This window comes from Lepidochelys kempii, chromosome 5 (assembly GCF_965140265.1).
Source record: "Lepidochelys kempii isolate rLepKem1 chromosome 5, rLepKem1.hap2, whole genome shotgun sequence".
Classification (NCBI taxonomy): Eukaryota; Metazoa; Chordata; order Testudines; family Cheloniidae; genus Lepidochelys; species Lepidochelys kempii.
Window position 1 is genome coordinate 5977290 of NC_133260.1, and position 25835 is coordinate 6003124.

The 25835-nt window shown below is 45.2% G+C and overlaps 1 protein-coding gene across 3 annotated transcripts; it reads right to left on the bottom strand.

The window, feature by feature from the left end:
- Positions 1 to 270: 270 nt before the first annotated feature.
- On the bottom strand, positions 271 to 25801 carry TPGS2 (tubulin polyglutamylase complex subunit 2). 3 transcript variants are annotated; one of them, XM_073343409.1, is made up of 7 exons: positions 25655 to 25801; positions 22003 to 22082; positions 12718 to 12805; positions 11076 to 11207; positions 9212 to 9325; positions 5607 to 5767; positions 271 to 2370 (listed from the first exon to the last, which is right to left on the bottom strand). In XM_073343409.1, exons 1-7 carry the CDS (start codon positions 25725 to 25727, stop codon positions 2128 to 2130), a joined length of 891 nt encoding a protein of 296 aa, XP_073199510.1. In that variant the 5' UTR covers positions 25728 to 25801; the 3' UTR covers positions 271 to 2127. The 3 variants fall into 3 exon arrangements, 2 of the variants coding, with proteins under 2 accessions (XP_073199510.1, XP_073199511.1); XR_012158832.1 differs by lacking the exons at positions 271 to 2370; positions 5607 to 5767 and adding an exon at positions 9816 to 9903 and having other exon boundaries at positions 9243 to 9325; XM_073343410.1 differs by lacking the exons at positions 12718 to 12805; positions 22003 to 22082; positions 25655 to 25801 and adding an exon at positions 11900 to 12056.
- Between the last annotated feature and the right edge of the window lie 34 nt (positions 25802 to 25835).

Sequence of the window (25835 nt, forward strand, 5' to 3'; positions counted from 1 at the left end):
TGACAGGTGCCCCAATGGCAGCACTAAGAGCCTCTCCACACCCGTGACTTTAACTGCTAGAGCTCAGAGCTCCTTCGCAGCGGGCAGCCAGGATTGACTGACAGGTGCCCCAAGAGTTTGCCCCGTGGAGGCGGCACAACTCAACGCTAGGCTCTTAGTACTCTCACCTAATGGCCAGGCTTTAGAGCCAAAACGGCTGAGGTTCTTTAATTGTGTTGGCTGCTTTACAGTAAACCAGAGAAAACAAGTCAGGCTTATGCATAAATGGTTACCAAAATTTATTAAGCTAGATTCTAATCATGTGGTTACAAAATTGCTAGTGCCTACTTATTTAAATGTAGAGATGTTACACACACAAACAAGTTACAAAACTGAAGCCACAATCCCAAAGAAAGAAAACAAAGTATAGAGCTCTATTTCAAAATATGTGTACACTAAAGGTAGGAGATCAGGTGTGGGTGCTTCTTACCCTCCTTGCATCTCTCAATTCCAGCGGTGCCAAGCCAGGATCGGTCACTCAATTCCGCGGAAAGACGAATAAGGGACAAGGCGTAGGGACCCTCTTAGCTGCAGAAGCCTTGGGAGGCTGTCACTTATCTGACCAGCAGATAGATAGTGAAAAGCACTCAAAAATCATGGTGCTGTAGGTCCCCTACTTATACCTCTGTACTCCTTTATTCTCTTTCTCCTTTCTTATGCCAAATTGAGGCTGGTCTGTCGGGGTGACGCCAGCTTTTGCAAGAGTAGTTTACACTTGCAAAGGAGAGAAACAATAAGTTTCGACTACTGGACATTTCTTTTATCAGGGTAAATATTTTCCCACCTAGGATGTTGGTGTGTGTGCATCACGCTATTTAGTTGGGGCTAAGAGCCATGTCTGTCACAGGGCCTCTGCCTGCTATGAGCTTAATCGTTGTATCTGTTCCCAGAGGCACATTGTAGCAGCACACCTGTGCTTTCACAGCTTCAAAGGCTGTGCTGGAATATATGTTAAGTGCCCTGTTCCTGCTTCCTCCTGTGTTTCCAGCAATGCTGGGCTGAGGGGCGGGGTGGGGGGGGCTGGCTACACCCCTCTGCAACCTTTCCAAGACCTACTGATGGGTTGGGACCCACAGTCTGGGAAACTCAGTGGTAGGAGGCTTTTCTAGAGCCCGATCCCGAGAAGCCTGATCCTGAAAGTTGCTCAGCACCTTCCCCACCTACTGAGATCTGCAGGAGGTGGGGAGGCGCTCAGTACCTAGCACAGACAGCTATGGCGATAGGGAATCCCACATTATTCCAGGGCAGATTGTTAACCTAGAGCCAGGGAACTTCTGAGGAGAGCAGCACTGGCCTGTGAAAAAAGGGATTTCTCTGTAAGAGGGTTCCCCTAGGTGCTGCTGGATGTGCAGCATTGTTTTACAGCACTGTCCTTGGCTAGTCCACCTGGTCGCCATATTAGATGGCTTGGCACCTTTGCGCTGCTCTGGCCACGGCCAGCTCTTTCAGAGAGTGCACAGCATCAGGTGTGGTCTTTAGCAGAAGGTCATTTCTGTTTAACATGCAGTTTGTATAAATAGTTCAGAGCCTGATCCCGGGCTGAACACTCAATGGTCAGCACGAAGCCCTTACATATCATTAGGCTATAACCATGGGGCCCAGTCCTGCTCTCTTGAAGTCAAGGGGAGCATTACCACCGACTTCAGTGGGTTTGATCCTGCTCTCATTACATGCAATGATCACTGCATGCTTCTTTCTTCTAAAAAGAACACAGCAAAATATTTATTTGTGCATGCATGTTGTATTTAATAAGATGTATATGAAAATGGTAGAGATTGATTTTACTTGATTTCATTGCTTCACTTTATCAGTGGTAACACACTCCACACAGCTCCGTGGCATTTTTATCCACACCGAAGTATTTGCCCATCGGAATAGAAAAGAATTAACCAACATCTCTCCAGGACCAGCAGCCTTTTGGCTTTCCAGCCATATCTCCCATAAATTAAATTGCTGTTATATTTCATGCAAATGTTGCAACAGAGCTGGCACTGGGAAGTCTATTCATGCACAAGAAGTGGTTTGATCCAAACCTAAGAGATACCACAGTGGGTTTTTAACGATCTGGAATGAAACTGCTTTCCAGAGTCAGGTCTGTGGTTCTCGTTTCCTCAGGGAGTTCCCGGCTAGCGAAGAGGTCTTGGAGGAGGATGTGCTTGCATGGCTTTTCTGAGAGCCTGCTGGCTGGGATGGCAATTTCTTTTTGATCACCGGAGTTTTGTTCTTGCTTTTAAATACCTTGTTGGGGTCCAGTTTGTTCACAAAGGAGTCAGGCTCTTCTGAGAGTAGAGCTGTGTTGATGGTGATGGGCTTGTACATGTTAAACCATTGCTGAAAAAAAGATTACAGGGAAGGATGACATGGGGGGGGGGGGGGGGGAAATCACACATTAGAGACTTAGAGGGAAAGTGCAAGAATCAACTTTGGAACATTTTAAACATACACCAAGCTCCTGCTGTCAAGAATCTGTGTCAGTCTGTGTTTCAGCTCACAGCGTTTTGTGCAAAGAGCTTTACAGTAGAGATGATTCGTAGCTGCAGAATGAGGATGGGGATATAACCTTCCCAAGATACAGAGATTGTGCAGATAAAGGTCAAAAGTGAAACCAGATTCTCCTAGTTTTCCATAGCTGTAACTCGGCAGGCATTAGGGACTTACTCCTGGTTTATACCAATGTCAGAGAGAGGGGAACCAGGCCTAATTTATTTGGACTCAAAGAAGTAGCAAGTGATTATTAATACCTTGGAATTTACCTTGCCAAACAAGCGGAGCTAGAATTGCTGGGCCTCTCATGTGAAATAAAAAAGCCCCCAGTACTCTTCTAACAGTGCAGGTTCAGTTGTGCAAACTTTAACTCAGACCTTGTGTTCACTTTTCTTCTGACTGATTTGATGACTCTGGATCACCATCAGTATTATCTGGTTGCCACCAGGAAGTTTCACTTTGCAGTTCACATTCCTGTCTTCTGCTGCTTTTTCTACTACAGCCAGCTGGCTTATGAAGCCAGGGAAAGGACTGTAGGGGTTATTAGAAAAACCCTGCCTCAAACCAACCTCATTCCAGGGCACAGCATAATACTGAACGAGATAAACAGAGGGTCAATACACACACTAAAGGGGTGGTAGATCTAAGTACTGGATAAGGGGAAGGTCTCCAATATCTGCTCCTGAGAGACCTTTCCAAAAGATAGTGTTAATGAAGACTACCTGATTCCAGTGTTGAAAGGTTAACAAGTCAGCAGGACATAATCTACATGAGGAGGAAGTTGATTGGTAAGGGAATGTGTGGGGGATCATTTCACACAAGGGGTAGTGAATATATGGAATGCTGTGCTGGGAAAAGCTATTGCTAGAGTACAATGGGTACTCGATCAATCTAGGGCCTGGTCTACAGTACACGGTTATTTTGGTATTAGCCGAGTTACCTCGAAATAAAACTGGTTCTGTCCACACGACCAAACCAGTTGTTTCGATTTAAAGGGCTCTTTACTCTGATTTTTGTACTCCACCTCGGCAAGTGGAGTAGCGCTAAAATCGAGATCGCAGTTCCGGGTTACAGGTACTGTGGATGCAATTCAACAATATTGGCCTCTGGGAGCTATCCCAGAATGCTCCACTGTGACTGTGTTGGATCATATTAAAGAAGTTCTGTATTAAAATCACAAATGAGTTTGATTTCCCATAGTTTAAATTCCAGGGTATTACTAATTAAGAGGTCTCTTGGTTTTTGGTACTGTTTCTCTCCCTCTATGTGTGAAACCTGCAAGCTGCTAATTGCATTAGTACATTCTAAGACAGAGTCTGTTCTCAAAGCAATTCACACAGAGACTCAAAGCAATACTCTATAACAACAGAAACAGCACCCAGAGACTCCCCGCCCTTTTGTTGTATTAACAATTGTGATTAAAATAGAGCTAGAGGATGTATGTGGATGGATGCTTGGTGTGGATAATAACTGAATGATCAGGGAGGTGCCAGCCTAAGAATCCAGCGTCCATCGGCTGAAGAAGGCGTCAAGTGGAAATAACCAGAGGACCCCCCGCCCAGAGGGCAGACTGGAATCCACCCAACAGCCTCAAGAATGGGCAAACCAAAGAACATCTAGCAGCACGGACCCAGCAGGAATGTGCTATCTGCTGATTGATTCAGCAACAGCATGATGAAGCAATTCCCGCAGACTGGCATAGGAAGAAATTCCTATAAAAATAGACTCTAAAAAGTGAGAACTTTGGGGGGTCTGATTCTGCAAACCAACTTCCAGGAGCATCATATGAGCATCTGACAAGGCCCTGCTCCCTTCTTATGTCCAGGCCACCTAGCCAGTGGCTTGGCATGAGCAACTCTAAGGCTGGTAACTATGATAACAACCTTGCAGAATCTCTTTGTGTGTGCGTGTGTGTTTGTATTTGTATGAATGAATGTGTGAATAAATATGAGATTGAATGGAATGTTATAACTATAACTAACTGCTTACTATGATTCTTTCTGTATTCACAATAAATGTGTTATTTTGCTTTTTTCCCTTTAATAAGATCCTGCTGGTTTTTATTTTATTGGTATAACAACCGCTCTGGACAACACTCTGAACTCTGATGCAGTAGCCAGGTAGGCAGTAAAAGCCCTGGGAACTTTTGAATTTCCTGTTTGGTCACCATCAGCACAGTACACCATCACAGGTGACCATGCAGAGTCCACCATATCAAGAGACCACGCAGTCCCGGATTCGCAGACAAGCTCCAGCATGGCCCGAACGGGAGGTACTGGATCTCACTGCACGGTGGGGAGACGAATTTGTTATGGCAGAACTACGTTCCAAAAAAAAAAAGGAACGCAAATACGTAGGCTAACGTCTCCAGGGCCATGACGGAAAGAGGCTACTCCAGGGACACAGAACAGTGTCATACAAAAATCAAGAAGCTCAGGCAAGCGTACCAAAAAGCCAGGGAGGCAAACGGGAGCTCTGGGTCACAACCCCATACATGCCGCTTCTACCGTGAGCTGCATGCAATTATGGGGGCTGACGACACCACTACACCACTTGGGGTGACAGGGGACAAGGGGAATACTCTGCTGCAGGCTTTTGCAAGGTTACCCATTCATGTATGGTTAGCTCTGCTGTCTAGTGTGTAGTGGGGCCTCCCTACTCACTTGCTCTCAGCAGTTGTGGAGGGGAAGGCAGTATGGGGGGTTCAGCCCTTGCTTTCCCCACCATGCCCAGAGCTGTGAGCTTGACTGGTCTTACGTGGCTGCACGGGGGACTGTAGATGGCCTTATCCCACCCATATCCCCCTGCAGTCACAAATGGTGAAAGCTCAATAAGCATAATAATAGCAGCAGTGGTCATGATGCCACCAGCTGCTAGAAAGCCCAGCTCTAGCTAACCCTACTGATCTAATATATGCCCCCTAGCCCACAAGTCTGATGCCTTGAGGAGCATAATCTTGCTTGCTGAGAGCCTCTGCTTGTTGCTGAGTCAGGCAGCTCTACATACTGGTCTCGAGAAAGTGAGAAGGACTGGCTTGTGTTCAGACTCACTGCAGAGTCAAAGTACGGCTTCTGCTATCCTACCTTAGCCTGGGGGCTGACACCGTAGCTCGTAAAGGCATACTGCCATTGCGGGAGACCCAGGTGGGTGATCAGCAGTCGGTAGTAGGCAGTGAAGGTGTCGGTGAGGAAATGCCAGTACAGAGCTCTGTCCAGAAACCATATCTCAGTGTCTGGGGTGACAACTGGAATTGAAAAAAAGGAACATGTACAAAAAGGGTAACATTGTTTTAAAGTTGAGGGATGAGAAATATCATAGAAGATTAGGGTTGGAAGAGACCTCAGGATATCATCTAGTGCAATCCCCTGCTCAAAGCAGGACCAACCCCAGCTAAATCATCCCAGCCAGGTCTTTATCAAGCCAGGCCTTAAAAACTTCTGAGGATGGAGATTCCACCCCACCCCCTAGGTAACCCATTCCAGTGCTTCACCACCCTCCTAGTGAAATAGTTTTTCCTAATATCCAACCTAGACCTACCCCACTGCAACTTGAGACCATTACTCCTTGTTCTGTCATCTGCCACCACTGAGAACAGCCTAGTTCCATTCTCTTTGGAACCCCCCTTCAGGTAGTTGAAGGCTGCTATCAAATCCCCCCTCACTCTTCTCTTCTGCAGACTAAATAATCCCAGTTCCCTCAGTCTCTCCTCATAAGTCATGTGCCCCAGCCCCCTAATCATGCCCTCCGCTGGACTCTCTCCTTATTTGTCCACATCCCTTCTGCAATGAGGGGCCCAAAACTGGACGCAATACTCCAGATGTAGCCTCACCAGTGCTGAATAGAGGGGAATAATAACTTCCCTCGATCTGCTGGCAATGCTCCTACTAATGCAGCCCAATATGCCATTAGGCTTCTTGGCAACAAGGGCACACTGCTGACTCATATCCAGCTTCTCGTTCACTGTAATCCCCAGGTCCTTTTCTGCAGAGCTCCCAACTGAGATCATCTGGAGGCAAGCAGTGACGTTGTGATATTTCTGATGTTGTAAAGGATGGCTTTTCCAAAGGGATAGGACCCAGAACCAATGTATCATGCAGAGGCAGCACGGTCTAGTGGTTATAGCTTGGGACCCCAAAGTTTTGATTTCTAGGTTCCATTCCCAGTGTGGGAAATTGCTGGTATGATTATGATGGGTCCCGTGCTTCCTCTTCTTGCGGGGGGTTCAGGGTGCAGTTTCCTACCCCTGAACTTGGGTATTTACTGTCCCACTAGTAACCCAGAGAAGGGTAGTGGAGAGGGAGGTACCCAGGCCCACCCTCTACTCCGGGGGCCCTAGGGATAGTGGTAAACCACTTGAACTAGTGCTTCCTTCCCCTGGGCTACTTCCCTCTCCTGCTCTTCAGCTTGTGGGGCTTCCTGCCCTCTCTCTCTGCACAAGCCAGGTGTCTCTTTACCTAAGGTCTTGGTCTTCTAGCCAGCTATGGCAATTCTCCAAACTGTCCTCTACTTCAACTCCTTCAAACTGCTCTCTGCTCCAACTCCTTTCCCTGGCTGATTGAAGCGGGGCGTTTTTATCAGGTGACTGGCTTCAGGTGCTCTAATTGGCTTCAGGTGCTTTTAAGTAATCTATAGAAACCTTTCTTCCCTCTACAGGAAATAAGGCTTCTTCTCATCCTGGGACTTACATATCTCTCCTATATCACTCTTCTGCTGCCTTCTGGCAATGCTGTATCACACCAGCTACTGACTCAGTGTATGCTCATCAACTCCTCCCTGTGCCTGTTTCCCCGTCTACAACACGGGTATTATAATACTTACAGGCATGGTTTGAGACACAAAGTGGGTAGTGTACATGGAGATCCCTGGATGAAAGGCACAAGCTCAAAGCACCATTATTGCACATCTTTATCTGTTGTTCCCCCCATCAAGGGCAAATACTGATGAATGAGACTAAATGGAGTGGTCAGTCACCAGGATTGCTGAGTTTGGAAAGGACCACTCGACGGGGTTTATATTGCCAACAGAATCCTGCTTTGCAGGGGATTTTCTCCCTCTTCAGAGCAATCACACTTTTCTCGAGGCAACAGCTTCCAAACAGTGTAAAATGTAAACAACACAGGATCGCGTTAGCTCTGTGAGTCCAGATTGCTTCTTCAGCTGTCTCACTAGTGTAAACCTGCCTAGCACTTTTGGGTCCTTATACCCACCCCCTGCCTTTGTCCACTTCCCCACATTGCTGGGTGCGGGGATGACTTCATTCCCTCGCTCCCAGCCCATGCTCAGGCTGGATCATTACTATTTTCATGTCCACCTCCTAGAAATCAGAGGAGAGGTTTCTCTTCTGGGCACACCTGGCAAAGTTCCAACTAGAGTCACCACTTGACAACTTAGGGTGTTTTTATTAGGAACAAGTATATTAATAGAGGGGTGAGTGACAGAGAGAAACCAAGGTTAAATAGACACACTGCCGATAACTACTGCTAAAAATTTCTCTAAGCGAGCCAGGTACTTTACCATTACCCTGAGGAGAACATCACCTGCACCCTGGCTGCAGGATAATGTCTCGGTCCTCTAGCTTGGAAGTCTGGCTGGTGTGTGCAACCCTTCCAGGTGTCTGTGACAGGCTACATCTATACCACACATCACTGGTGGCAGTGTGTAGCGTACGTGTAGGAAAACGCTGCTGCGAAAAGCAGGCTGTGTCCACGCTGCAGGGTGTAGCTGCACATTACAGTGAAAGGCTCTGGCAGTGGGGAGACAGCGGGGAAAAGCATCAGCAGCTCCCTGCTTCTGGAGCCTTCCACTGCGGTGAGGAAAAGGTTTAGGCAGGGTGAGGTGGGGAAAAGACTACCTTTCCCCTGCCCAGAGTCTCCCCCCCAGGCCCAGAGGGAAAGGCTCCAGCAGCAGGGAGGCAGTGGGACACTACTCTGCTGGAAATAGCAGTGCAGATGGGGAGGCCCGGATGGGTGAGTAGAGACCGTGTAGGGTATGTACTCGAATACATACCCTGGCCCTGCAGGCGTGACTACATTCTGCTCATCTAAGCTGTGTCTCACTGGCGCACTGCTATTTATACCCCTGCGAGGGGGGCTATGCAGGGATGTACTCTACATGCCGCTGAAAGAAGTGTGCAGTGTAGACGCACCCGCACAGAGTTCTTTACTAGCTCAGCTCACACCTCTCTCACTCTGTGGTGTGTCCTTTGTTAACTTCTGCTAATAGGCCCATTGCCGACCTAGTTTCTAATTAGCATTGGGGGACATTGCATCAAAGCATAGGATCTGAATCCAAATCAGTGGCTTCAAGTTCTCTGTGTTCTCGCCTCTCTCTGTCTCTAAAGAATGCTCTGGCCCTTCTTGGAGAATGTAAACAATTTGGCTTGAGTCTACCATCACTTCCACACATGAGGAACTTTACACATAGGAGTGGCCCTTTGGGGCTACTCACATTCATAAGTGTTTGCAGGATCAGGGAGCTAGCGCGGAGCCTTTCCCCTCTCTGGATGCAAATACTTTAGGCAGGTAGAAACAGCATGGAGGTTATAATGTGGACTCATCTGTTCAATACCAAGGGGGAAGTCCTGGTTCCAAGGGTTCACCCATAACAGCACATAAGTTCAGAAGAGTAAGAGCTATCCAAACACAGCCATTTATCATGATTGGTTAACTGTGCTCTCTTCAGTCTTTACCTGGCTTGGTATGCTTATAAACAAGGCAAACTTTCCCATTCCCATTGCATGGGTCCAATTCAAATATCAGGCTACGAGAGTCAAAGTGAGGTTTTTCTGGCTGGTCTTCATTACCTTTAAAAAGAAACAAAATCCCTTTACAGCATTTCTGGCTAGATCTTCACTGGCCAAGTTTACAAATAGGCCTGAAAAAGCTATGCTTGCACCTTTCACATGTAGGGCTGTTGACATGCACCACACCCTCCATTGCATGTGCACACGTGGGCTCAGGAGTTTGTACAAATACAGCTCTTGCATGCACAAACTCATGCCTATGGAACACTTATGGGTGCCATTGTAGAGGCATGTTTGAAAAGCTGGCCCATAACTTGGCTTGGAAGGATTCACTTTTAATTGGTAAATTAACAGTTATTAATTATTACAATAAATCAAAGCACTGTCAGAAATTGAAATGTAGAGCGAGAAAGTTCAAAACAATTGAATGAAAAGGTACCAGGAGCAGTAATTTTAGTTTTATGACAATCGCTATGTTCTAGTTCTGCTCATACACAAACACCCCCAGATACCCCTTGAAGAAGTAATTTCATGCTGCACATAAATTCACCTGCAGTTCACAGAACTTAGATGTTCATCAACCTTATTGCTGATCCAGATAGCCATTCTCAGAAGCTAGGGCTTAAGGTTGTTTATATCTGGTAGAATACATAGTAAAGCATGTGTTTAAACCTTAGAAAACCAGCTTACAGGGACATAATAGCTCAGCTGGAATAGCTGTTTTAAAATCCTTGCTAGAATTATTCACATAGAGCCCTGCTTATTTACTAAAATGTTAAAAAAGCAACAGTAGCCAAAACCCCACAAAAAACCCCAAACAATTAACTTTTATGGTTTTCATGACTCAATCTCATAAGTAAGTTGGGATCAGTCAGCACAAATACACTGTTTAGAAAGGACAATGGAATTTTTCCTGCAATAAAAGAAAACAGATATAATTTGATAGAATCAACAGCTTCCCACTGAAGTCAAAGGGAAAACTCCTTTTGGGACATACTCTGCTCTCACATGCACCATGCAAATTCAGTGGAGTTGCATGTGGGTAAATAAGAGCAGAATCTGACCCATTTGATTTCAAGAGCAAGAGGATCAGGATTATAGCAGAATTTGAGCAAAATCTCTAATACGCTAAAGGGCAGGATTCTCTGATAAGCAGAGAAACCAGCCAGGTTTGGAAGCAGCAAGAGCTACAAAAATCAAATAGCAATTTGTAGGTTTTATTATTTTTCTTCAAAAAGCCACCATTATCCCATGTCCTATTTGTCTCACTTGTTGCCTCCTGTTAGACTGCAAGCTGATAGAGGAAGGGAATGGATCTTTTTATTTGCCAAATGCCTAACTCATCCAGATGCATTTTCCCCTGCTGCCTCTTGTTTCAATGTGTTTTCCAGTGACATTTCCAGCTCTGAAGAGCTTCATTCAAAGTCAGTGTATCCAATGGGCCTATCCATCACCACGACAATTATTGCCAGTGGTCATTGATATTATATTGTACATGTACATGCTTTTTCCAAGCTGAATGAAAAGAGGAGGCCCCAGCTAACAATTTAAGACAGGGAAAAACAAAGCATGGGGAGCAGTTTGGTTGGAAAGGTGTGGAGACAACACAGGTGAGGAAGTGGAGTTAATCATGCCTGCTGGACCCTAAGAATCCAGTCCATTCCTTCTCTGGAGCAGCACAAGTGCTAGCAAAGTGCAGCTTGGCCTGTTATGCAGAAATGCAGCTTATTCCTATACAGGAGAATGAAGGAGGAAAAGCACATTCTGACACTTGAGTGTACCACCATGTGTGCCATCAAGAGGATAATACCTTCCTCATCCGTATCACCTTCCAGGTCAGCGAGGGTCGGTGCATTGGGTAGGGCATACGCCGATGATCCGCCGAGGCGACTTAGCTTAGAGATGCTGTTAATCACCATGGAGCCCAGTGGCATGGGGTTATCTGCAACGCACAGTGACAACAGTGTTCATTAATACTCCCCAATGACAGGAGAGTGGAGGAGATCTTTTCTTTTTGTCCAACCCCTAACCTTTCACAAAATACAAAGAAGGAGAAATGGGCACTGCAGCAGGCCTGCAAGTCTGACAGATGTAGGCTCTGGTGGAGCAAAGTTGAGAGCACCTCAGAGATCACCAAGTCAGCAGCTGCCTCTCATTTATTCTGAGAAAGCTCCAGCTTAGGCCCTGGTGCTGACTGCAGTTGTAGCAGTCTGGAAGAGGGCAAGGGGAAGTGTTAGTCGAGTAATAAAGCGTTAAACCTATTCAGGCCTCTATGGGTCACCACGCCTTGAATTCCACTTGAACCACCCAGCAGGCAGAGCACATGTGGAGAGTGGGCTCATGTGCTCTTCATGTGAAACTCCATTTCACAAGGAGATCCGTGCATTCTGCATGCACCAGCTGAAGTTAGCAGTCTCCAGCTGGAGTGCCCTGCAACAATCGGACTTTGAGGTGGCAAAGGCCTGGACAACTGTGGCCCGGTGCTTGCTTCAGCATGAAAGAGTCTTCCTGTTCCAGCCAGGCACAGTTGGAAGAAAGGGGACCCAATTCTGCAATCACTTGCACTGGAGTAACTCCACTGAAGTCAATGGAGTTAAACTGATGTGAGATCAGAAGGAGGCCCAGGGTTTGTACCTGCTAGCACAGAAGTCTGTGGTAAAGCTTCCACTGATCTCAACGGGAGTAGGATCAGGCCCTTCATTTAAATGTTGTTCATTGTTAAAGTGCCCCACTATCACAATGGTAGCTAGGGCTCTCATCTCCCGGGCACAGCTACTGCATGTTGTATGACCTCTGCAAAGTTCCTTGACCACATTCTGCTTCTGTCAAGCCAGATGGAAATAAGAACAGTGTAAAAAGCAGGAAGCCAACTGAAAACCAGATGTTCCCTCTAAGCTGAGTAAGACAAAAATTGCAGATTGAAGTCAAATTTATGTACTCATCCATTTGATGACTGATGGGCATACCTGGATTTGGGCAGTACCTACTGGCATTTAGGTAATCAAAAATAGATCTGATCCTAGCAAGTGCTCTGCAGACAAATTTCCCACACTGGAATCCTGCATGTGCATGGATTGCAGGCTTGAGCCCAATGTATCATGCACAGAAATTCAGGTTGTGTTAATCTTTTATCATCGGGGCCTTCCTTGTGTTGGCTTTTGCTTCCACGCAGTACTTTGGACTTCCTTGTTAATTAAAGGGTAATTTTCTACATCAATGATTGAATTATCCAACAACAGCTGGCTAAACCCAGCAAAACAAAGGGAATAGTGGTTATTTTTCCTTCAAAATAATTTTGCTCCTGTGGTGTAGATCAAACTAAACAGAGGATTCGGTTAAGCAGTGATCAAATTAAGAGGAAGGGGCTGTAGCTGGCATAGGGAATGCACAGAAAGAATGGACATTTTAACCTAAAGGATTTTAAGCTAAAGGAAAGAAACAGGCAGACTTACCATCAAATTTTACACTCCAGGTCATGTGGAAGCCATCGCTCATTAGGTAGAAATTCTTTAAATCCTCTGGCAATACACAGGAGTTTTTCTGTAATCACAAATGCCCATAAATGTTATCAAAGGAAAGAGGTAGAGCATGCTTTGATCCAGATAACTGACTGACTGTTGAGACAGGAACACCTGCCACCCAATATCTTTCTGAGCCCCAACACAACCCAAATCACACAACTGGAGAGATGCTTTCAAGTTTCTTGGATCTGTTTCCCAACACAGGTTAGTTATTTGATCTAAAGGCACCTCTGGAAAAATTTCATGCAATTGGTTTACCAATTTAACTATCGCTAGCTACAGGGATATTTTAGGAGTGTTCCACAATTTTCATGACATGGCACCTTGTGTAATGAATTCACACTCCAAAATCACAGACCCAAGGTCAACAGCTAATCCACACACACAGCTTCGTTAGAGACAGCCCTTTGCCATCAATTAAACCAAACCAACCAACCTCTGCTATTTGAGCTACAGGACTTGCAGTGGTATTAGGACTTCTCTCTTTCATGGACCTTCAATCACTAAAGCGTGATAGGCACATGCACACAAGCAGGTATGACACACCATCCAGTAACATACATGTAAACACGGAGGGCCCAATCCTGTAAACACTGACTGCTGATCTTAGTGCTTACAACTATGAGAAGCCCTATTGACTTCAATGAGGCTATGCTCAATGCAGGCACTATGCTCTGTGGGAATTGTGGGATTGGGCCCTTAGACAGTAAATTCGACTCATATTTTAGTTTCTAATTGTGACATTGCACCCCATAATGCTTTCTAGAAGTATGCTTATGAATGTAAATATGACATAACTGGAATATGTTTTACACTACATATGCCATGTAACATATCTCTGCAAAGGTTATGATCTACTGAATATCGTCATCCTATTTGTATGCATGTATCATTTTTGTATTCAAAGTTATGAATATTGGCTGTGTACTTTTTAATTTTAAGTAGCCTCAGTGAGGCATATGATCAGCTTCTTGAGAAAAGACTATTCTCAATCAAGAAACACTTAATCTGACAATAGACTTTGATAGACACCAATCCACACTTGAGCTTTCCTGGGAACATAGAGAACTAAGTCATGCATGGACATGTGACTTGCCCAGGTGACTCCAAAACTTCATCTTATAGAGGAGATTCTACACAGGGGGAGGGAGGGGTTTCCACTCACAAGAGAGAAACTATATAAAACTCTGGGAGACCCCTCCATTTTGTCTTCAGCTGGCTCAAGAGGTAGCCTCTCCACCCACAAAGGATACCTGAAAGAAACTGGAACAAAGGACAGTAACCACAGGGGTGATAGTGATTGCTGGACCCAGACTAGAAGGACGCTAGTCTGTAAAAGAAGCTTACAGGAACATCTCTGAGGGTGAGATTTCATCTGTAATCACTTTCTAACTGTATAAGGCTTAGACCTGAGCGTTTTATTTTATTTTGCTTGGTAATTCACTTTGTTCTGTCTGTTATTACTTGGAACCACTTAAATCCTACCTTTTGTATTTAATAAAATCACTTTTTATGTATTAATACCTGGGGGGGGCAAACAGCTGTGCATATCTCTTTATCAGTGTTATAGAGGGCGAACAATTTATGAGTTTACCCTGTATAAGCTTTATACAGGGTAAAATGGATCTATTTGGGGTTTGGACCCCATTGGGAGTTGGGTATCTGAGTGCTGGAGACAGGAACACTTCTTAAGCGGTTTTCAGTTAAGCCTGCAGCTTTTGGGGGACGTGGTTCAAACCTGGGTCTGTATTTGTAACAGGCTAGCTAACTAAAGTCCCAAGCTGGCAGGGAAACGGGCTCAGAGGTAGTCTCAGCACATCAGGTGGCAGTCCCAAGGGGGTTTCTGTGACCCAACTTGTCACGCTAATATTAAGTGCATGTCATGAATTTGAAAACCAGAAGAGAATCACATCAGGAGCCAGTTTTAATGAGCCAAGGAAAGATGCTGCATGAAGCTACTTGCCATCACTAGAGCCACTTCATATCCACATCTGTGGACCATTTTTGCAGATAGTGGATCAGATGCGGACACAACTGCACAGGGCTCTACTCACCGATGGTGCCTGGCCTGTGGCGTCTGGCTTGGGCAATCTGGAGGGTGCAGCGCATGCAGGCTGGAGGCCAGTAGCCAGTGGCTGGGTGGCAGACTGGAGTACAGGCTGTCCAGTACCTGCTTACCACACCGTTTCCTGTCCAGCAGCTTGGGCCCGTCAGGCAGCGCCAGCATCCCCACCATAGCCTGGCCTGGCAGCACTAGCCATGCTCCCAGCCCACTGGCTCCTGGGCAGAGGGACCCGTCCCCAGCCGCAGGGATTGTAGTGTGCAGGGCCCTGGTACCCCATCCTTACGCCCTGCTGTGATGCAACATGCACTGTTGCTACCGTCTCTCGTGAGCTCCCAGGAGCAGCACGCGATGTGACGCCCCTTCTCCTCAAGACCCTGCTCCCCCCATTCATTTCCGCTCTCCCCCAGCCCTTGTGAGACGGCTTGCTGCTGTGGGTACGGATACACATAAAAGACGTCTAGCGGATTGTGGATCGGATGCATGTTGATTCTGGCGGATGTGGATCCACATTTTTGTATCTGCGGAGGGCTCTACCTATCAGTACTCTCATATTAAATTATTTCTCTGAAACAATAGTCAAACTTTTTTTCCAAACTAGAATGTATATTTACAGTAACACCAACTGCAAACATTCCAGCATCACGAGTCAGGCCCCCAAATCATGAGATTTTTTAAAGATAATACGTTGGAGGTTCTTTTTATGTGCCTTCTGGTTTATGAACTATTCGGGTCATGTTTTCAAGGTTTTCTCTATACTGTGAGGTGATCCCTTCAGAGCAGGATGCTCATGGATGGATATTTGGATTTATGTGAAAGGAAATTAAAAACCACAATCAAATATTTAGCATTCAAAGCCCCATACAACAGGGACAAGTACTCCCATATCTTGTATTAGCTGACCTAAAGCAAATGCAGCCACTCCTTGGCTACACTCATTTTGTGCAGTCTCCCCATTTCCACACTGGTTCATGCCATCCATGTGTAACGTCACCGGGGACGGTGATCACATTCTCTGCCAGGCCTGTGGGCTTGTGTTCAGCCCATTACCTACCTCTGGTTTTGCCTCCCAAGTTCAGAACGTCTTCTCTCAGAGGAACCCAGGCCATGGCTGTCTCACTAACAGGTTCCCAGATTCCAGTATTGCCGATGGTCAGCACCAATGTTGGCTCTGGGCAACAGTGAGAGAGGCAGAGCGTATTGTTCCCTGCCTCCCGTCTGGACTAACGCCACCATTCCACACAGCCGTGCTGGTTTCACAGGGTATCCTGTAAAACCCACGAGTACTTGTATAGCCTCTCCCCCATATGTCCACAGTTATACTGCCAATGATGCACTTTCTCCAACCTGCACCTGGCCTGCATCCATTGCTGCCCACAGCCTACTGTTACTGTGACCAATATATTCTTGGTTTTGCTGCTTGTCAATATTGTCTACAACACTGTACAATTCCTTGATATGATATTATTTACTTGTCATACCTTTGACAGGCACTTGGCTGGTGAGTTCTTGCTCACATGCTCAGGGTCTAACTGATTGCCATATGTGGACTGGCAAGGAATTTTCCCCTGGTCAGACATCTTGGATCTTGGGGGATTTTGCCTTCCTCTGCAGTGTGTGGGTGCGGGTCACTTGCCAGGATTATCTGAGTGTATCTCACTTATTTCCCAGCTATTGTGGGGGCCTCTGGCACTGGTGCGCCTCTGTCCTTCCTAATTTCTGCCTGTGGCACATAAGGTCTAATCTCCTGTGGGCTATAATGCCTTCTTGGTCTCATTTTGGTTGTTGGATTTAGTATGTGGGTGCTGGATGGTGTTGGTGGCCTATGATACATAGGCGTTCAGACTGAATGATCTAGTGGTCCCTTCTGGCCTTAAACTCTGTGACCAGCAAATTCGTCCCTGGCATGGTGGCTTTTCCAAAATCTTCTGAAAATGTCTCCATAGGCAGCAGGTGTGAAAGAGAAGACATCTTTGTGTTGAGAAGAACTCATCTGTCACTTGATAACGGAGATAAATGAACATTGCTGGGCAAAGTTGTTCAATGTTAGTTCTAGAAGAATACTAAACCATATAGGCGTGCTTTAAATTCTCCAAATGTCTGCAACAGATGTGCCCCTTGCTTTGCAGACTCTTTTCAAAGCTAAATATTTGTTATTTCACACTGCAGCTTCATGAATTCTAACTTCATATCTCTAGTTGCAAGAGCGAGGACCTGGATTAAAACAATTAAGGAGGCTGGATGTGTGGAGATGATTGATGTGCTACAAAGCTCCACCAGAATACAAGTATTTACATGCCACATTCCATCGATTTGAAAAACCTGTTTAATCATTTAATCTTGTTTTTCTATTAATAAACTTTTTCATGTGAACAGCTCCATTGACTTCAATGGAATTACTCTCCTGAGAGAGACAACAGTCAGGACTCTAGTGATGAATGGTCTATTCATGGAAGGTAATAAGAGGTTTCTGGATAGACCTGCTGCCTCGAGTCCTCCTCTTCCAGGAGGGCATATCAATTGGCATCTCTGTTTCCAGTCACATTCTCTCTCTTTTTACCTTCATTTTAGGAACTTCCTCAGCTAACTCCCTTTCATTACTTTCTCCAGAGGTTTCAGAGTAACAGCCGTGTTAGTCTGTATTCGCAAAAAGAAAAGGAGTACTTGTGGCACCTTAGAGACTAACCAATTTATTTGAGCATGAGCTTTCGTGAGCTCATGCTCAAATAAATTGGTTAGTCTCTAAGGTGCCACAAGTACTCCTTTTCCTTCTCCAGAGGATGGGTCTGAAGACAAGTTGCTATGCCAGAGCAGAACCTGGTCCCATTCGGGATCCTGGATATTGTCCAATATTTTTCATGAGGGTGGGAAAAGTCTGGCTGATCTGTCCAGTTACCTTCAGTCACAAGAGTTTGTGATTTCAAACAGTTGTCTTATTAGAGCAGAGGTCAGATAAACCCAAATGATATGCCTGAAACTGCTTACCCTCAGCCCCTTCAACCAGCTACATGCACCCTGCTCATCTGGTGCTTTTCGGAGCTGCACTCACCAGCCCCATAAAGTACAAAACCAAGATGCCCAATATTTGATGCGATTTTAATTTCTTTTGTTTATTGTCCATGATATCCCAAAATTACCTAGAAAGAATGCATTTGATGCCTGTGTCCTTCTGAGGTGGTGGGGAACTCTATCAGCTGGTAAGGTTATGTTGCCCAACATGTGTTGATTCCCACATAAAACAGAAGGTTTTACATAAGGCAGTTAACTCAAAATAATAATAGAATAGTCCCTTCTTGGGAACAATCCTATAGCAGTTAATAGAAATTAAATCCCTAAGTTCTACAGACGCTACTCTAAACACAAAAAGGCACAGAGCTCACTCCATGCGAGACCTGAGTGAGGGGAGAAGGAGATTATGTCATTTTTTATGGTTCCCTAACACTGGAGATGGCCATGGGCCAATTTGTCTCTCCACATAAGTTACTACCATGTCAGGGCGGGTCTAACCCAGCTGCTGAAGGCTCCAGAACTGGCCTGGCAGCTGGGAATATCCCCAGTGCAGAGATGTTCCAGTCATGCCCTCCATGCTCTACACAGGGGGAATTCTCAGGCGGCTGTGTTTGCCGGCTTTACAACCCCTTTGCACCAGCAAAGCAGCACACATGGGTTTCAGCAAGCCCCAGTCTCAGGCTCGTTAACAACTGCATTTATAAACAGAAGGGATAGAATTGTGCATCTGATTTTACCAGGAGATTATAACACCTTAGAGAAGAGAGTGCACTGGAGAACAATTCTCTTTCTTTAAGGTTTTTGAACCCAAATGCCTCTCACATTGTAAGGACAGTGATCACTTTAGATAAGCTATTACCAACAGGAGAGTGGGTTTGTGGTGGGGTGGGGAGAAATCCTGGATTGGTGCTGGAAATGGCCCAACTTGATTATCATACACATTGTAAGGGGAGCGATCACTTTAGATAAGCTATTACCAGCAGGAGAGTGGAGTGGGGGGAGAGAAAACATTTTGTAGTGGTAAACACCCATTTTTTCATGGTTTGTATGTATAAAAACACCTTCTGCATTTTCCACAGTATGCATCCGATGAAGTGCACTGTACCTCACGAAAGCTTATGCTCAAATAAATTGGTTAGTCTCTAAGGTGCCACAAGTACTCCTTTTCTTTTTGCGAATACAGACTAACACGGCTGTTACTCTGAAACCTGTCAAATGCCTCTCGTAACTTCCTAAGCATGTCCTCTGCTGTGTCCCTTTCTGAGTGGCTACACACTTCCCTGTGTGCTTGTCCTGCTTTGCAGGATGGCATGGATCCACTGCTCTGCCTGTCCTCAACCCTCTTTGGGGCACCTTACACTCTGGGGCAGTCCAGAGAGGGTAGTCCTTGTGCTCCCTGGAGAACAAGGGCTGCGATGTACCTAGCTCTTAGGTAAGTCCCCTGTCCTTATCCTGCTTTATACCACCCCTTTGCCTCTTCCCCCCGCCCCACCTGCTTTCCCTCTTTTCCAGTGCCCCAACCTGCCCACCCCCTAACCCCCACACTCTTCACTATGGAGCTCTGATTGAGTGGGCTCATATTCAAGGTCTTTGTTGCTTTAGTGACCTATAACTCAAAAATACTTGACCAACTTTCTTCAAGGTTTGCAGAAAAAAATTTCCTTGATGTTTAGAATGCAGTTAAATTTCAGGACAAACCATTTTTCTTGGCCTATGTTATAGAGGGAGTTAAAAACAGGGATTGTAAAGGAACCCAGTTACAACTTTACTATCGAGAATACTAATCTGTGGGTCGATTGTTTCCCCTCCATTAAACTGGGAAACAGTGCCACCTAGTGGTTGTGAAAACACAATGAAATGTATAATACTATGTCTAAAAACATTTACTTGCATTCAAGTAATTCAAGAGCAATGAGATGGGGCTCGAAGACGAGATCTGAAAGTTCGTCACTAGGGACTAGATTCTACAAGGTGCTGAGTGCTACCTGTGTGGTGTCAAGAACTCTCCACTCCCACTGAATATTATATGGGAATTCAATGCACTAAGCACTTCGCAAGATCTCAGTACTTATTCCAAGAGATCAAACTCTACAGCTTATTTGTATTCCCACACAAAAGGACATTTGTTAACTTTGAATTAAGGTTGGTGGGATCTGAAATCTACCAGATTTTTTTTTACCAATTTACCAATTGGTAAAAAGCAAGTTAAATCCTTCAACACCCCATATACACTTAACTTCTGAGTACCCCTTCTTAACCTCATTCACCTTCTTTCCACCACCCACAGTCCACATTTGTTCATCCTAAACCATGGAAAACCAAAGTCCAGCCTTATTTCTGACAGTGTTTACTGATTATATGGCCATGCGTTTGGATGATTAATACAGGGTTGATGTGGCTTCCATAAGTTACATAATAGCTCTTTATTGGTGGGTGTAAATAAGTGAGGTCTGGTGTTACATTGTAAACGGTGACTGTGAGAGATGTTTTTCTGTAATGCTTAGGAAGAGATAGACGGAGGGGCAGCCTACAAGGTAAATTGGGTTATTTTGATGTAGAAATGAAAGAAGTGAAATCTGCATGGATGTTACCCCCGAATGAATTCTGCCCCATTACGTATGCACATGATTTTGTTTTTCTCTGCAGAAAATACATTCTTCTGGAGAGGCGAGCAGTTACGCCTTTTTCTGGTTGTGGCACCAGAACAGAAGCAGCTAGCTCACTGGCCATAGCAGTCAGCTGCCGATAGAGAGGATGAGAGGTTGTGGTCCTCACAGTGCCCTGCCCTCAGGGCCAAGTGAGGAGCCATGGGGATATGCGTGGACAAATAGAGTGGGGCACACAGGGTGGCTGGGGGTGGGGTGGGTGTCACATAGACTGGGATTCAGAAGGGCTAGTGGGTGGGCAGACTGGAGCGTTGGCTGCATGGGAATGGGGGTGCAGGGCCACATGAGGAGAGGTTGGGTGCAGGGACACATAGGAGAGGGAGGTGGTGGAACACATGGGGACAGGGGAGTAGGGCTGTCTGAGTGAAGTCCAGGGACACATGGGGACAGGGGCAGATGTGCCTGACTGAATGAGAGAGGCCAGGGGTCGGTCAGGGTCTGCCTGGGGGAGGCTCCCCAACTCCCTAGCAATCCCTTCCTCCCCCGCAAAAATGTTCCATACTTCTCCCATCCATACCCTACAGGTTCACTCCTAGGCTCCTTCCCAGCAATTACTCTTCCTCAGCTCCACCGTTACCCCTGACTCCGCCAAGCCTTTGCACTGCTTCTGAGGGGTGCAGGAAATATGTTTCTGAATTGTAGATTAAATGAATTATTACTGAAAATTCAGTATTAATATGCCTAGTAAGGAATCTATTTGTCAAAAAAATATTTCCTGAAACTTTTTTTTGTCTGTATTGTTACATGCATACTTGTTGACAGATATTTTGAAATAAATTACCAAAATAATTGAAACTGGCATGATTATATTCTGTTATTTTGACAAAGTATGCAGAATTTTGCTGAATTTTAAAATATTTTTGGCATTTAAATTTTTTTGGTGCAGAATTACCCCAGGTGCGTTGGTGGTTTTATATTTATGGTTGGAGTGGAGATATGAGAGGTAGAAGGTAGGTAGTTGAGGTTGAGAAGGGAAACTGATGAGTGGGGTGTAGGTGGGGGCACTGAATGACTTGATTGCACTACAAGTCTCTCTCTTTAGTGGCCATCAGGAACTTGGTTTTACGTCTCATCTGAAAGATAACTCCTCAAGCAACACAGAGGCCACTACCACCATGCTGGAGTTTGATTTCAGGGCTGATGCAGAAGAATGACAACCACCTATTGAGTCACCATCCCTACTCTCTGCAGCACTCAAGTGTCCCTTAGACTAGGGTTCCCATCTAAATGCATCAGCGGCCTGCTTCTCTGGTGAGACCCACCAACACTGCAATTGCAGGTGGTATGGATGGAAGCCAAAGTACTACCTGAAAAGGAGACAGCATTGCTCCAATTTGCGTCACAGACCTTGGTAAGTCTCTCTTACCTATAGGCTGAGCTGTATGTGAAATGTGGCAGGGTTCTGTTCAGTACCCTACATGCCTAGCCAGCTGCGTAGTCAGACCAACCCTGTTCCAGTGCTATAATGAAAGTACCCACCTGCTCCCAGGAAACGATAGAGTGACGTTCAGCTGGCTCCTTTTCCACAAATGTCACCTCATCGACTCCTGGAGAAGTTTCTGTAAAACAAAAAGTAGAGCATGAGCACATCTTGCAGACGTGATACCAAATGCTATAATCCCTCTGGTTTTGTAAGCTAAGCAGAGTCAGGCCTGATGTGAAGTTAAAAGAGAGACCTCTAATGACTATTGGGAGTAGGTGGTCTCTTGTGCCAGTATTGAACCAATGCCCTGGCATTTGGGGGCATGGTGCTGCTGAAGATACCATCCTTTGACTGAGACATATTAAAGACAAGGGATCAGGAGCTTGATTCAAAGGACCCCATGGAAATTTCCATAAAAGCGGAGGTTTAGCTCTGGTGTCCTGGCCAAATTCTCAAAGTCAGGTAATTATATCTTGCCTCTCTAAATGTGCCCTGTAGTTTTAGTTGCAGAAAGTATTTTTTGCTTGACTTTAGATGGTGTGTAGCGCTGCCACGATGTGTTAAAACGGCTGCGTTCCACTTCAGAGGTGGATGCACTTCAGTGATTAAGTGATTCTTTTAAGGGTTAAGTCAGTGATACTTAGACTGAGGCTCAGGAGCTGCAAGTGGCTCTTTAATGTGTCTTCCCCGGCTCTTTGCAACACATGATACTTAAATACTGTGTGATTTAATTATTAACCAGTCTAAGTTATTAACCAAACAGGGTGCTTTTACTGTATTATTAACCAATTGTAGTTGATAAAATAATAATACTTGGTCGGTCATTTTGCTGTGAGAATAATACATATATGTAAAAACTAAATATTTTCCTTATCATACTGTTTTAATATGAATATATAGTAAATGAAACAATGAATTCACACTACTGTGGCTCTTTTGGATGATGTTGATTGCTAATTTGGCTCCTGAACCTCTGAGGTCTGAGTATCACCGAGTTAAGTCATTCTTTTATGAATGTAGGATCTGATCTTGCAAACAGGTCTGCCTGAGAAGACCCTTAGTCTTCTCTGTAATCCCAACAGGTCTCCAGGCTGGTCTACTTGCAGCAAAAGGTCCATAATTTAAAAAAAATGATTGGGCTCCTTTGGTCTTATAAATGCAAGATACAATATCTACAGAGTGCCATCACTGGAGCTGGGAGTCTGTAGAACCTTTTCCCTTGCATTTATTCATATTATTATTTTAATAATCAAAGGCTTCATTCAAAGCTGATTGAAATCACTGAAAAATTGCCACTGATTTCAATTGCTTTGAATCAGGTCAAAAAGACTGCTTGCCTGCTACAGGAAATAAAAACACAGTACACAAAGGTAAATTGTCACTTTAAAAACTGGCTCTGGTGTAAAAGGAATAAATATTGGTTCCCAAAGCAGTCACTCACATTATAATCACTTTATGACAACACACAATGCAGTGCACTAGACAAGAAAGGCACCAAATAGATCTGGTCATATTTCTTTCCCCAGTACTGAGCGTTTTGTTCTAACAGGTGGGTCACCCAAAGTTTTTCTATCAGTTTGGCAGTGGCAGTCAGTATAAGGAAGTTTGACTTCTGTTAAGAGTCACTAGTCAAAAGAGTTTGTGCTACATTACCCGATGCTTTCAAGGACAACATATATCCAAAAATAACTCTAATCTGAAGCGGTATATTCCATATTCATGGATACATCTCGGACATAAACATTAGCCGTATGGAAAAAAGATAAGGAGACTGATTATCAACTGAATCCTGAGAGCGTTTTTTGCTGTGGGGTTACATTCTTTTTGGGGTGTTTGAACCATTGAAGTTCATCCCCTCTGGCCAATGCAGGACCGCTGCCTTCAGAAGACTTTGTGCCCCTCTTCACAGTTTCATTTCAAATAGTCGGGGTGTGTGAAGTTAATTCTTGCTAAACTATACATCCTCTAAATGGGGACTCTATCCTGCATTTGAAGGGGTGATAATGTAGAACCTATGATCTGACGAGCCTTTTCCATCTCTAAGTTCTGCATGTCTTATAACAAGTTCACAGATCATTTTAATGGAATAATTGTTATTTCTATGATCAAAAAAAAAAACAGCAGGGACGTTTAATTCATCTTGCACAAAGGCTCAGCTGGGATGGTGGAAGATTTAATATTGTATCAGTCACAGGAAGATCTAAAGTGATGAGTGAACTGCAAGTTTTAAAGGGGTCTGTACTAAATCCAAGATCAAAAGGAAGAGAAACTGTATCTTAAAAACCTGAATGTTATATTAAAAATATCCTGTGGGTAAACTGAAAATCACACTTAACAGACGTGCATAAGTATGGATGGGAGGGACATTAAACGTGGAGAAGAAAAAGAAATCTGCCATGGACACCTTCTTGGAATCCAGATGGAAGAAATCAAGAGGCCTACCAGGTTAGGCTAATGATATAGATAAAGCTGAACAAATCCAGGAGAGAAGTCTCCCACTTAAATATTCTGAATCAGGATCACAATCATCTTTTCCATTTATTTAGCACCTTTCATCTGAAAGGTTCCCAAACCACTTTACAAACTTTATAAGAGAGACTTGATCTAATGGTCTGAGCACAAGGTTGGGAGTTCCCACATTATAAATTATAATTCTTGCTCTGTTACAGATTCCCCCTCTAGCCTTTGTCAAGTCACAAGTTCTCAGTAAAATGGGTTGAATAATGAAGTTCTTTCCTCACGGAGTGTTGTCGGTATTAAAGGGTGGTTCGGTGCTGAAAAGTGACTGTAAAAACCACATCATGGGTTCCAAGTTTTCTGTATTTTCAAATCAAGCGTGTTTACTTTACAAGCAAGAAAACGGATAGTTTTGTTCGATTCTTTCTAACTGCCATCCCTGCAAATGGATTGGAGAATGAATCAAGGGGGTTTCCTTCCCAAGTGTCACCACCAGGCATATAGTTTCTGCAGGCTACATTAGGCCCTGAGTGAGAGGTGTGAAACCCCACTGCCCTCAAATTATAACCCCTGTTTCCAGTGATGGACAGTCTATTAGAACCCCAATAAATGATTCCAGGGGTTAGTTACCCTTACAGCTAAAAAGTTACACTTTCTTTCCAGTCTGAATTTGTCTAGCTACACCTTCCAGTCATTGGATCATGTTACGCCTTTCTCTGCTTGACTAAAGAGCCCATTATCTTGTTCCCCACACAGGTTTGAATAAACTGTGCTCAAGTCACCCCTTAAAGAGAAGGTTAAGCTAACCCCAGGTTAAGTAACCTCTCACCTTCTCCTCAACTGTCTAAATGGGCCATCTTGATTATCACTACACAAGTTTTTTTCTCCTGCTGATAACAGCTCATCTTAATTAATTAGCCTCTTACAGTTGGTGTGGCTACGTCCACCTTTCCACGCCCGGCCCCAGCTGGGTTTCGCCGCAGACCCCAGTGATAAGAGGCTGCGGGTATCGTGGCTGGCAGGCGGGCTGTGCCCACGTGTGGCTCTGCCATGGAGCTTGCAGGCAGCCTGTGAGTCCCGCCGCCAACCCCCAGGTCGTTGCCGCCATGGCAGGGCTACTCCGATGCCAGCCCGGCCACTGTGTCCCTGGCAACGCGCCAGGGCTGTTTCCATGCCAACACCCCAGGGCCGTTTCCCTGCCAACGCGGCGACCCAGGCCGGCTCTAGGCCCTCGGCCGGCCCCTCACTCACCTAATATTCGGGTGACCCCCAGGGTGAGCCTGTCCAGAGAGGGCTTGAGGCTGCTGTAAGGCTTGTCCTCCATCCTCGGCACGCCCCTTGCCCAGTGCAACCCCGAGACAGAGAGAGGAGAACGAAGCTGATTTTGTCCCCGCTCGCGCCCTGTAGCGGAGGCTGCGCAGCCAGGAACTCT